The sequence below is a fragment of the Aquarana catesbeiana genome, linkage group LG01 (assembly GCF_042186555.1).
Source record: "Aquarana catesbeiana isolate 2022-GZ linkage group LG01, ASM4218655v1, whole genome shotgun sequence".
Lineage (NCBI taxonomy): Eukaryota > Metazoa > Chordata > Amphibia > Anura > Ranidae > Aquarana > Aquarana catesbeiana.
In genome coordinates this window covers 868,497,501-868,511,576 of record NC_133324.1, presented here as the reverse complement: position 1 = coordinate 868,511,576, position 14,076 = coordinate 868,497,501, and the positions used below count along the sequence as shown (strand labels likewise).

General features: G+C 40.1%; 1 protein-coding gene across 1 annotated transcript in view; it reads left to right on the top strand.

Moving 5' to 3' along the window:
• The window catches only part of CC2D2A (coiled-coil and C2 domain containing 2A), a 165,496-nt gene extending 154,001 nt beyond the window's left edge, over window positions 1–11,495 (top strand). The window contains exons 31-36 of the mRNA XM_073609863.1: window positions 2,727–2,840; window positions 4,056–4,190; window positions 4,996–5,118; window positions 6,315–6,373; window positions 7,599–7,776; window positions 8,651–11,495. Of these exons, the coding sequence (XP_073465964.1) occupies window positions 2,727–2,840; window positions 4,056–4,190; window positions 4,996–5,118; window positions 6,315–6,373; window positions 7,599–7,776; window positions 8,651–8,839 (798 nt within the window). The 3' untranslated portion in view covers window positions 8,840–11,495. The remainder of the gene's footprint in view (window positions 1–2,726; window positions 2,841–4,055; window positions 4,191–4,995; window positions 5,119–6,314; window positions 6,374–7,598; window positions 7,777–8,650) is intronic.
• Window positions 11,496–14,076: the final 2,581 nt, after the last annotated feature.

The window sequence follows — 14,076 nt, the reverse complement described above, 5'->3', positions numbered from 1 at the left end:
TTTTTTTCTAGGGAGCCTGCAGAGCATTGCACCCCCAGACTCTCAAGATAGCTGTCTGCCCGTACCTTGTACTGGCAGGCAGTTACCTGAGAACAGGAAGAATTGATGGACTACGAAGTTGTTCACCAGTGCCCTCACAGTTCATTGAGAACTACAAGCCATCAGCTGCAATGCCTGATGGTAGTTGTATTACATTCATTCACAGAAACTGAATGAATGATGCAGCAGTGTGGGCAGAGCCCTGCATGGCCGTGTTCTTTTGAAACAGTGAGAGGAGGTGGGGAGAGAAGATCCCCCGCCCGCTGTCACAGAGCAGGGGACATCTTCAGAATTGGCGTCAGGTGCTGGAACATGTGACATCTTCAGCCCTAAATACAGGTGGAACATGTGACATCTTCAGCCCTAAATACAGGTGGAACATGTGACATCTTCAGCCCTAAATACAGGTGGAACATGTGACATCTTCCCCCCTAAATACAGGTGGAACATGTGACATCTTCCGCTCTAAATACAGGTGGAACATGTGACATCTTCCGCCCTAAATACAGGTGGAACATGTGACATCTTCCGCTCTAAATACAGGTGGAACATGTGACATCTTCCGCCCTAAATACAGGTGGAACATGTGACATCTTCCCCCCTAAATACAGGTGGAACATGTGACATCTTCCCCCCTAAATACAAGTAGAACATGTGACATCTTCCCCCCTAAATACAAGTAGAACATGTGACATCTTCCCCCCTAAATACAAGTAGAACATGTGACATCTTCCGCCCTAAATACAGGTGGAACATGTGACATCTTCCGCCCTAAATACAGGTGGAACATGTGACATCTTCCCCCCTAAATACAAGTAGAACATGTGACATCTTCCCCCCTAAATACAAGTAGAACATGTGACATCTTCCCCCCTAAATACAAGTAGAACATGTGACATCTTCCCCCCTAAATACAAGTAGAACATGTGACATCTTCCCCCCTAAATACAAGTAGAACATGTGACATCTTCCGCCCTAAATACAGGTGGAACATGTGACATCTTCCGCTCTAAATACAGGTGGAACATGTGACATCTTCCGCTCTAAATACAGGTGGAACATGTGACATCTTCCCCCCTAAATACAGGTGGAACATGTGACATCTTCCCCCCTAAATACAAGTAGAACATGTGACATCTTCCCCCCTAAATACAAGTAGAACATGTGACATCTTCCCCCCTAAATACAAGTAGAACATGTGACATCTTCCGCCCTAAATACAGGTGGAACATGTGACATCTTCCGCCCTAAATACAGGTGGAACATGTGACATCTTCCGCCCTAAATACAGGTGGAACATGCAATGTGTTCCAAAATGTAAACTTATCCTTGTAATAGTCTGTGCACAGCACAAAATTCCTACAGGAGCAACCTTGCAACGACTCAATGATTGCTTTTAGGTTCATCAGAACTTGTTTTTGCATGAAATATGTGCCCTTCAGGCTTTAAACTGGCCATACATAGTAGGATTGAATCTTACAGAAACAAAGGATCAGATCCTAGGACTATCCTTCATATCATATGTCTTGAATGCTTGAAAGTAACTAAAGGCAAAACTTTTTTTTTTTTTTTTTCGTTTTTGACAGAGTGGAGAGGTATTTCACTTTTTATTGCTGTCTGTATCCCCATTAAGGAGATTCACTCTCTCTGTGTGTCTTGTTTACCATTAAAAGTGAAAGTAAAAGAAAATCCCAAATTTTTGGTTGTCCCCATAGATGTTTTAAAAGGGGAAATCTTCTTCCAATGGGGACACTAGTTCTGGTGACCTGGGGGTTCCCATGGAATATGATTTCCTCTCACTTCCTGTTTGGCTATGGGACAGGAAGTGAAGGGAAATCTTTAAAATGGGACACAGATGTTGGAAAACAAAAATCTAACAGGAGTTCTGAACCTCCCTTACTCTATCCAAAATGGGGGGAAAAAAAGTTTTGCCTATACTTCTACTTTAACAACTTGGTGAGTTACTAACCTGGAATACGCATGTAAATATCAAGGAAACCTGATCTATGCTGTCTGATTCAGGGTCAAATGTGAAACAAGAATGAAGATGTTAACCCTGGAGCCCTGTACTTCTAAAATCCATCAGTAATAACAGCTTCCATAATTTATCTAGATAGGTTCCCCTTAAAGTGAACCTGTGGCCAGGCTATGTACATTCAAATATTTACATTAAACAAGCAGTAAATGAGATTCAAAACAAAAGCTCCCTGACTTCTGTAGTTAAAGGCATTGTGGAGCAATTCATCTTTACAGTTCAAAGCAGAAGCACTGAAGTAATTTCACTCAGTAGCTCAGCACCCCCTTACCCTCTCTTCCTCAGAGCTCCTACTTGGTGTTTACATTTTGAAAATTGGAAGGCTGCCAATTCACTGCTGGGAGTGGGAGCAGAGTGAGCAGGAGCTGAGAAGAAAGTCGGTGCTATATGTGTGAGGATGAATTGTTCCAACATCCTTGTAACTACAGAGGTCGGGGAGGGATTGTTTTAAAGTTCATTTACTACTTGTTAACAATATGTAAATCAATCTGTTGCCATGCCATGGACATTTATCATTAGGAAATCCTTCAAATCAATCTAAGAATAAATTGTTCTTAGATTTTACCTTACAGAAGGGAATCACAAGGTGTTCTCTATAAAATCCTGAAACAACACAGACTGAATTACTCTTTTCTCTTTTTTTATTAATCAGCAATTCCTTGACCTCCTGGCCGGCGATGAAGAGGAACATGCAGTTTTGCTGTGTAACTATTTCCTGGCGATGGGGAAGAAGGCGTGGCTTATCATCGGAAATGCCATTCCAGAGGTCTGCTCTGTAACACTGCAGTCATCAGTGTGTTACTAATGCTTGATAGATTTGAAGCAAAAATGATCTTTTTTTGCCTAAACTTCTATTATTATATTAACAGATGATATTCACATTAACTGTAATGGGCCGTACACACGATAGGATTTTCCGACAACAAATGTTGGATGTGAGCATATTGTCGGAAAGTCTGAAAGTGTGTGTCGGAAAGTGTGTATGCTCCATAGAACATTTGTTGGCGGAATTTCTGCCAACAAATGTTTGAGAGCAGGTTCTCAAATTCTCTGAAAACAAGACTTGTTGTCGGAAATTCTGAGCGTGTGTACGCATGTCTGACACACAAAAGTCCACGCATGTTCGGAATTAAGCAGAAGAGCCGCACTGGCTATTGAACTTTTTCTCGGCTCGTCGTACGTCTTGTACGTCACCGCGTTCTTGACGTTCGGAATTTCCGACAACATTTGCGTGACCGTGTGTATGCAAGACAAATTTGAGCCTACATCCTTCGGAAAAAAATCCACGGATTTGTTGTCAGAAAATCCTATCGTGTGTACATAGCTTTAGAGTACTGACTTATCTTCCTGGCTGATCTTCACACAGCACAAAACACAATCGCCTTGTTCTAAATGCAGAACCTGTAATGAGATTTCCTCTGATTTCCAGCACTAAATTCATTTGCAAGCATTACATGTCCTCTGTTAGGTCAGGTGATGCATTCTGGAGAAATGAGTGCTGTCCACAGGCTTTTAGCCTGTGTGAATGAGGCCTTATGCCCCGTACACGCGATCGGATTTTCCGGCAACAAATGTTGGATGTGAGCTTGTTGGCTGAAAGTCCGACCATGTATATGCTCCATTGAACATTGGTTGTTGGACTTTCCTCCAACAAATGTTGGCTAGCAGGTTCTCAAATTTCCGATCATGTGTACACAAGTCTGACGCACAAAAGTTCACGCACGCTCAGAATCAAGCAGAAGGAGCCGCCCCGGCTATTGAACTTCCTTTTTCTCAGCTCGTCGTACGTCTTGTACGTCACTACGTTCGTAATTGTTGGCCAACATCTGTGTGACCGTGTGTATGCAAGACAAATTGGAGCCAACAACCTTCAAACAAAAATCCACGGTTTTGTTGTCAAAAAGTCCGATTGTGTGTACGGGGCATTAGAGTTAAACCAGAACTTATACGTGTGTCTAAAGAGTTCCTCTTTCCATTAAAGGGTCCCACTGCTTATGTACTAACACTGGAGCAGAACCAGTACATCATATGGAATCCAAGCAATGGCTGCTTTTATGGTCAGTATGACACCTTCTGTCCGTTGCAAAGTGTCGGCTGCCTGATCAACGCAGACAATGTAAGTAAGCTGAACATTTTATTCTATTGCTTGTAAAGAGGTTTTGATTGTAAGCTCTTCTGACCGGGACTCTTCTCTATGCATGGGGATGTATGTTCAAATTCTTTATTTTATTGCTTTTTTTTTTTTTTTTTTTCATTTAACTGCCCTTTTTAGTATTTACCCTTTACAGTATAAATTATAGTAATTTGAAAAAGAACTGTCTGTGTTGTCTAGAATTGAATTAGACTATGCTCTTAATGCAGAAGTAAACCCATCCATAAAACAGTTTAGTTTCCGGCAGGTGCCAGAAATGTAAAACTCCCATTGGTTGTGCTCTCGACCAAACTGTCAAACCATCCAATGACAGTTGTAGACATAAACAGAAGCCAAGATGGCAGCTTCCTTGGCTTGAATCAATAGTAGGGTTTACTTGAAGCCATGGTGGGCATTTGTAAGAATTGGGAATTCTACTCTCAAATGGACTGTATAGGGTTTTATATGTTTTCTTTATTTAAGTCAAAGCTAACAAATGTATAAGAACTGAAATATATATTGTTAAATGAAACATAAAGGGGGTTGTATATATATTTTCTTCACACTACACTAAAGGAACGCATGACAATGCTGTACAGTGTGTTATGAAGCACTGCAATGAGAAAAATGGCGCAGATGCATTTTTTTGTCTGTGCTGATCTCTTGGCAGCCCATTTAAAGATATGACATGCATGGTTAACACATTGCACAGATGTGAATGAGAACTTAAGGTTAGATGTCTGATGTTATGTTGATGTGTTAATCAGACTTTTGGTGTGTTTTTATTTAGATCTGGTTTAATATACAGCAATATGATGTTCCAATGAGCATGAGCTTTGATACGGGCCGATCCAACCAGTGGAAAGCCTTCTTCTCAAGAAATTATCCAAATCCAGGATTGGTCAGTGTGCAGGTACTTGCAGAGCAGAGACTTTAGACCTCTGTTCCTAGGCCTTTCTCTGTCATTATCCTCCTATTCTCGAACTCTTTGAGTTTACAACACCCTAATGTTGCTAAATTGGTATTAATACTCCAGTGTACAGCAGGTTAACAAATAGCACCACAAATAAGGCCTTTTATATAGTGTCTTTAATTTTGCCCCATAAATGCTGTTATGTTGCAAAGACTTTCAGAGTCAGACCAAGATATTGACTCAGTTCCTTAAAGAGGAACTTCACCGCACCTTACTAAAATTTTATCTCTAATGCCTAATAACTGTCCCTGTATGTAAATACAAAAACACATACTTGACCATGGAGTGTTGTCCTCATTGATGCCAAAAGGCCTTCTTTGTTGCTGTACTCCCATGTTGCCATCTTGGTTCGTGAGCCTGTGCATATGTAGATAGGACGTGGGTTTTCCAGGTCTAGGGGACTCGCAGAGAGAGACCTGTGACTAGTCAGTAAACACAAACTCCCCATGCATGTGCATATCACTGCAAGTCTGTGTCATTCTATGGGTACTGGTAAAGACCAATGGCAACTTGCAAATGCATGAATAGAGGGAGTGACATATTTGGGTAGAGGGAACAGAACTGGTCTTCACAGTGATTCAGTGTTTACTCGTCTGTTTAGTTAGCTTAGTTGGCTACTCGCCTTATTGAGTCTATACCCCCTTTGTTAATACATTCTCTCAAATTTTCATATATATATATATAAATTACATTTCTCTTGATTGCCATTGCACACAGCACAATTGGTTATTATAGCTTCCTAATAATGTTGTTATATATTTATGATTGTTTGGAAGGGCATTGGCCATCTACAGTTGCCATGGCTGGTTTCACTTTTTTCTCAGCCCATTTCACTTTGGTTATTAATGGGAGTGACACAGCTATTTTGGGGTGGTGCACTGTTGGGACGTTCATTCACCCCTTTGTAAGGTTTTGAGATATATGTGGGTGAAGGTCCACTTTAAGCAATAACAGAGGAGTAAAGAAAAGTTTTTCGGTCATACAAAAGTAATAGCAGGCACCTTATTAAGTCAAATTTTAGACAGGACTAAGATGAAAGTTTATAATGCCTAATAGGTTTAAAGTAGTCTTTTCAGAGTTAGAAGTGGTTTTGGTAAAATATAATAAAATCCTGTATGTATATGTTTATCTTCTAGCCAGAAGAACTAATATATCAGCGCACAGATAAGGCTGCTGCATCGGAACTTCAAGACAGGTAAAGGAAATATATACTAAGCCCATGTTAAACTGTAAGATGGCAGACATTTAGGACAGCTCACTTGGCATTTCCAGATGCAAACACTGCTCTGGAGAGCATGGCCACTCTGAAGTCGTAAACAAGTTAGACATTTTGGTGAAGCACCTCTGTTTCAATTTTCTTTGTATACAGTGCACTCATTACTACGTAATAAAGCAATGTAACAAAGCATATTTTTATAGCAAGAAAACCTGTTTCTGTTTCCTCCAAAACTCGACAAAGATAGCTGCAAAAGGATTAAGCATTTGTGATACTTTCCCAGTCTGTTATGTAGAGCTGCATTGCAGCTTTAGCCTGCTTACAGGTTTTTGAGTGGATGCATCAAAAGCTGCATAGAGTAGATAACAGATATTGTAGAAAAAGCTGGAAAACAATTCTGCGTAGTTTTTGATTAATACTTATGGATAAATAGTATTGGTAAGTCACATTCAAGGAGACCCCTTTAGAAATAGGAATATCACAAGATTATCTCCACTTCCAAACCAGATCAGGGATGTCCGCCTCAACAGCTCAGGTTCCTGTACACCTCCAAAACATAAATTCGAAGAGAGAGCTGGAGTCTGATCACAATCCTTCACAATACTTTATTTGGTAAAAGCTAGGCAATCTGGAACATCCAAATAAACCCAGCAAGAACGCTAACACCTTTCAGCCAAAGCTTTAGTCATGCCCATTGAAGTAATGTTGAAGATTTAGCACTCATCCAAGTGGCTTCCTATGTTCAGCAAACCTTCACAGACAATATTTATAGACTTCTAAAATAGTATAAACACCAGTTCTCCGAAAACTGATACTTCAGCTTTTGGCAGGGGCCAGTGAGTAGAATCTCCTACCTGCTTATTGTTTTTCTGACTGCAGCATTTAGTATCTCTTAGGTCTGCCCGCTAAAAGAATACTGTACAAAGAAATTTACTCTCCAAGATTTATTTTCCATTTCTGACACATTACGGATATGCATGACGCTCCATGGTTGGTTGGGGTGCAAAGCTGTAAACTCTAGAGAGGAAATCTTACCACTAATGTCCCCATATATGTATATATAGGAAGCCGATGGATGGTTGGTTCACCATTCCTCACACAGGATCAGATGTAATCAAAGTGATGAATGGCACTTTGTGATGGAATACACTGGCCATGTACTTTTGTAATATTGATGGTTTTCTAACTGCTTTCTTATTGTAAGGATTGAGAAACTGCTGAAGGAGAAAATTATGGAATGGAGGCCGAGACATCCTACTCGCTGGAACAGATACTGCACATCTACTCTGAGACACTTCCTGCCATTACTAGAACAAAACTACGGCAAAGATGTGGAGGAGGACCACCGGGCAGAACTGCAGAGACAACTAGGAGATTACAGGGTGAGCTTTATTGGTCAAACAAAAATATGGCTGCTGCCAGTGTTGGCTTGCATTTGAAGGTGCAAGCTCCGGGGCTGCCATTCTCATCTTTACTTTGCTAGTTGTTCACCTGAAACAAGCATGTACATATTAGGTGTTAGAATGCTTGTGCTGGGGGAGTGATTCACTGAAATAAGGATGACAGTGCTGTAGCTTGCTTGTTCAGAAATGTCGGTAGGTAAAATGTCCATATTTCTATCCAGACTGATTCCCTATAAGGGAAATCTGTTATGGTTTCTGATTTTTGCCCCACCTGCTAGTTCCAGGACATTGAAACTGAGCTTGTTCAGCTTCATTGTGTTTGATGTCACAGGCTCTGAATTGGACTTTCATTGAAGGCTTTACTTGAACCTTGTGTGCATTCATGTCATACGGGAGATCATGTTGGCACCCAAAACAAAATCCTTTTGCAGACTTAATACACATATGTACTTATGAAGAGCATATGCACTGAACATATACTGAATGAAGGCTGCTATCTTATGGACTGAAGATTAATATATTCTTGAAATCGTAGCTTCAGTGACACAATTTAATAGGTCATCGGTCAGATCAGCTTTGCTGTGCCTTTATAATACTCAAGCTCGGGTTCAGTATAGTGGAGTCTATGATTAGTAGAATGCCTGTAAATGAAGAGAAGAGTCCAGAGTTTTAGGACCTCCATTTTTGCTATGGTCTTCACATACAGAGACAGAACAGCTGTAATATGGGGGGCTTGGTACTTATTCATATAGTAGGACTATATCACAGAGCATTGCATTTTAAGTGATGTCTATGATTAGTTTCATGTTTCACTCTACATGACAAGAGCAATAATCAGATGTTTTTGTTTCAGTTTTCCGGCTTCCCAATAAACATGGCCTTCTCAGAAGTGACCCCTCTCATAGAAGCTGTCTACAGCACCGGAGTCCATAACAACGTAGTGCCCAATGTGGAGTTTGCTCTGGCTGTGTATGTTCACCCTTATCCCAAGAACATCTACTCCATCTGGATATATGTTGCCTCTCTGATTCGAAACAGATGATGGAAAAATTGGAATGTTACAACTATGTAAACATAGGCTGTCAACACATGCTCTCTGGTCCATAGATTTATTTCAAATAACAAAACTGGTACGGTATGAAAAATATTCCCAGCAAACATGCTTTTCACACAGGTGTTCTGACAAATAGAGAGTTGGGGTTAGAATGTTTGTGTGTGAAATGAGATTTGTAAGCTACCTATTAGAAGCTGTACCATTTTTACTTGAAACAAATTCCTGTAATGCAGAATGTATGGAGTATTGACGTATTTTCAAATCTGAACCAGTGTGATATGGTCTTGTCTGCACGGTTTTCTTGTGGTGATCAGGGCTAGAGAGGCTTTTCTACACTAAATCATTCATGGATACCTATCATGTCCAACCATCCATCTTGTCATGCACAGATTTTTCACAGCTGCTTACTGATAGCAGAAGTACATCAATAATGCCTTGTGGTATTTTTCCATAATGTACCTTTAGGCCCCTTTCACACGGGACGGATCCGTGTTGATCCGCCCCGTGTTTATCCGCTGCTCAGCGGGGATCGCTCCGCTTTCCCCAGCTGAGCAGGCAGATGACAGGGCGGGACCTGCACACTGTGCAGGGACCGCCCTGTCAGATCTCCGCTCTCCCCTATGGGGGATCGGAGGAACACGGACCGTCTGTCCATGTTCCTCCGATCCGCTCTGCAGACGGATAGAAAAATAGGATTTTCTTCCGTCTGCAGAATCGGACAAGAGCGGAGGCGGACGACATCGGGTGTTAGCGGATGTACATCCGCTGACACCCGCTATCCCATAGGGATGCATGTATGTCCGTATTTCATCCGAAAACGGATGGATGAAATACGGACATACGGTCCGCATGTGTGAAAGGGGCCAAACTAAGAAAATGGTAGTTCCTTAAAGTAAGATGTTCACAGAACTGATGACTTCAATCATATGCAGTTTGTGATAGATTCACTAGTAAAGCAGTAGAAAGAAATTGACTGTGAATAAGCGCTGTCATGCACTGGTGTTGGTACAAACATTTTGTTTGAATAAATGCTTTTTTGGACACCCCAGGATTTTCCTAAACCCAGCCAACAATGCATCAGGGACACCTCAGGGACCCAATATAGAAGCACCTTCCTATGTTCTTGTTCCATTTGAGTAACACAGTACTTAAGATGGAGGTAGCCAGTTTGTAAAGGGTCAGTTCAAACAAAACTTATTTTAGTTTTGGATGTGTTCAATCACACAATGGCTTTTTGTTTTTCTCTCCCTTTTATTACATGTTCGGTATACAGAAATGCAATATTCCGTTTTTTTTGGCAGTTTTCACAATTCACTTGTCTCACAAAGTGTTAGCCATTGAAAAAGTTTGCAGCTCCGTGGTTTAATTTTAAGCATTTTTGTTATACTTTTACATATATATTTATTCTGTGCATGCTCCATGATTTATTTCCCCTCTGGGAAGAGTGTAACCTTGTTTACAGCTGTCTATAAAGTTTGGTTTACAATCTTGCTTTAGCAATCATATTGGGGAAAAAAAAGTTGTGCATTTTTAATGTCCATGTTCTGAGCAGTATAATTTTATTGCCTGTTTATATGTGCTTTGTGATCAATGGTACAAAACTGTTCTATGCAGGGAATTTAGATTGGGTATATACAGGCTTTGTCACAAGGACTACTATGTTCTCTGTCTTATTCTTGCCAGTTTACTACTTCTGCTTAATACAGTTAGCTTTCTAATGATACTGCAACCAGCAAAAAAAAAAAAAAATGGCTATTCGTAAAGGAAAACCTTTAATGACAACTTCACATTTGCTAAAAAAAAAAAAAAAAGATATACAATTGCTATAGTAGCGATTTTTGTTTTTTTAATAAATTTCAAGAATTTCAGGCATCGACATGCTATAGCCAATGTAACTTTGTATGTGACATACCTGGCCGATGCCACCGGAAATCACTGAAGTAGATACCACTACTCCGATGATCTCCACTTGCTTCCAATTTCTGTGCTGAGCAGCTGGCCCGATGCTTTGAATACAGGAGGTTCGCCACTCAGCACAGGTGCCATTCAGAGAATGCTTTGCATTTTCCAGATGAATGCAGTGTTCTCTGATTGGACGAGGTGGAGAGTGTGATGTCACCACCCGACCTCATCCAATCAGAGAAAGCTTTACATTAATTTAGAAAATGCAAACCATTCAGTGATGGCTGACCTTCTGGGTTCACAGTGCAGGAGAGCAGCCACTCAGTACAGGACGTGAAAAGCAAGTGAAGATCACTGATGAAGTGGCATCTACTTCTGTTCTTTCCAGCGGCATTGGTCAGGTATGTCATATACTGTACATAGTTACATTGGTCCAAGCTAGACCAATGTAACTATGTATAACATGCAAATGCTTTTGTTTTAACAAAAGTGGAGTTTTCCTTTTGGTTTTTCCATGGCAAAGCCTATTTTCTTATTTGCTATGTAAACTGTTAAAAGCCTGGATGATGTTTTCTCCAAATATGCAGCTCACGAACAATGGTGCATTGAACATTTTCTTTTATCTGTATTGTTTTATTTTTTAAACAGTTTTTTAACTGTAAATATGTATTTATAGAAATGATTTCTATTTTCCTATTTTATCTAAATGGCAATGATTAAAATAAGTTTTGATCAAGCTTGATTTGAATGTAGTTTCAGTTAATTGGTGTGTGTTATTGTGGTGAGAGCTGATGTTTGTATAATTGGCGTTTTCATAGCTATCCATAACAGACAACTCATATCCTGCTATGTCCTACACAGACACCGTTTCACATATTTATAGGCATGAAAAGGAAACTGTACTGCAGTGGTCAGCTAATTGTGAATGGGAGAGAAATCACTTATTACAATTGGGTATTCTACCAACCAATATTCATTTAAAGAAGAACTCCAGAAATTTTGCCACTTTTTAAAATGTTCTGCCTTACAATAGGTCAAGTCCAAGGAGGTGTATGTTGCCTCTTGGAATTCTGTCTTTTACTTTCAATTTACAGTTTTACTGAGCACCAGCAGTACAGCTATCACTATATTCCCAGCGATTCTGCTTCTAGCCGCCCCGTCCACTCCATTCACAAAAGGCTTTGTATTTTGTGAATGGGTTCATATAATACAGAGCACTTTGTGATTGAACAAGAAGTGAGGAGGGGCGGAGCAGCTGCAGATTAGACTCGAAGGCCCAGCATCAGAGTGCCAAAAGTAAAGTGATAGCCCTACTTAAGTGGCTACTTATCGGAGAGGCAGAAATTGCAGCTATAGAGGTACACTGTGAATAGGCGATCATGTGTACCCCTCCGCCAAGATTCTCACAGGCTGCTGCATATGTGGAACAAAGCACAAGGCCAATCAGCACTGTCCTGCAACCTCCTAGGACAGCTCATTGCAGTACGAAAACTCCTCCTACAAGCTTCAGGAACTGATAGAAGTCACAAGACTGCTATATACTGCTGAGAAAAGGTTTTTAGCAGTTTATATTTACTAAAATAATTGCTTTTCCATATTCTCTGTACTGTGGGAGACCAGATATAGTGAATGCAGAGTCCTGGGTTTAGTAACACTTTAAGTTTTGTTTGGTAATGGGTAGTAGGACTAAGGCTGGGTTCACACCATCCCCGCATGCGGCTCCTGGCAGGAGTCTGGTTTGTCCTGGTTCACAGTTTCAGGATCGATTTCAGTCTGAATTTTTGGCTGAATTCAGACCTGAAACGGACCAAAAGACGCAAAGGACTCCTGTGCTAATTCGCACCGGAGATATGTGAACTGGCTCTATAGAGAGCTGATCAAAATCTCCTGCTATTGCGAATTGGAGGTGGTGAACCCGCATCCAATTCGCAATATGATTATAAGAAATATGTGGCGATAACTAAAGTGCATGAATATAAAGAGCAAATATCACGACTAATGTGGCTAAACATATAACTAATGGCAATTCTTCAAAGTGACATCAACAAAGTAGCAAAATAATAATGATGAAAGGATCCAATAAGAATACGCAAGTCCAATGATAATCTAAAAGTCATCATGACTATTATTATTGGATCCTTTCATCATTATTATTTTGCTAGTTTGTTGATGTCACATTGAAGAATTGCCATTAGTTATATGTTTAGCCACATTATTTGTGATATTTGCTCTTTATATTCATGCACTTTAGTTAGCGCCACATATTTCTTAGAATCATATTGTTTTTCTGTGTGGGAACACTTTTTTATATGTTTGGCGGCTTCTTTAAACTCTTTATTTATAATTGTTTCAGCTCACTTTGGTTTTGCACATTAGTTCCCCCGTTCTGTTTTATCCAATTCGCAATGGTGTGAACCCAGCCTAAGAGGTTTGTTGTATGCACTTACAGTGAGCTGCTCCAACTTCTCTCACTAAAAATGATAAAACTGCTTGTGATTTAACCCGTTTCTCCTAGTATCTAGATGGTTTTCATTTTCTAACCTGCACTCGAGTAATGTCATCGATCGCCTGGTCACCATGGATAACACTATTCACACCCTCCCACGGTTCTTCATGAACTTCATTGTGATTCAAGAGCTGTATCTGACTGATGTAATAACTGCATTGTGGGGTGAATTTCTCCTTCACCTTGCTGCAGTCTGAGAAGGTTAAATGAGAAGGGGACGTGCGCTACAGTTACTATAGAAACAGCTTCTTCTACAGCCAGGAATGAGGTTAGATATGTAGCAGTAATTATGACACCAAGCAACTAATGAAAAATGAATGCGGTAGTGATCACATACATTGAAAAGTTTGGAATGCAAATTACAATGTGCATATAAAGATTAAAGTAAAAAAAAAAAAAAAAAAAAAGTTGAGTGCAGCTATACTTTGTGCAATCAGTTTTGAATCCTTCAGTTAAAACATGTTTGTTCCTTCTTTCAGATGTTATTTGGCTTCCTGTAGCCGCTTGTAGTCTTGTTTCTAGTGGTCTAGTTTTTGTTGATACGTCATACAGAACATAAACTAGGGAAAATTGCCTGAAAGTGCATTTTATCCACTTGACCTCCAGATGATTTACCCCCCCCCCCTTCAAGACCAGGCCATTTTTTGCTATAGGGCACTGATTTACTTTAACTGACAATTGTGCGGCCGTGCAACGCTGTACATAGATTTTATTTATGTCCTTTTCCCATGAATAGAGCTTTCTTTTGGTGATATTTGATCACCTCTGTGGTTTTTATTTTGTGCGCTATAAACAAAAAAAAAGACCAACAATTTAC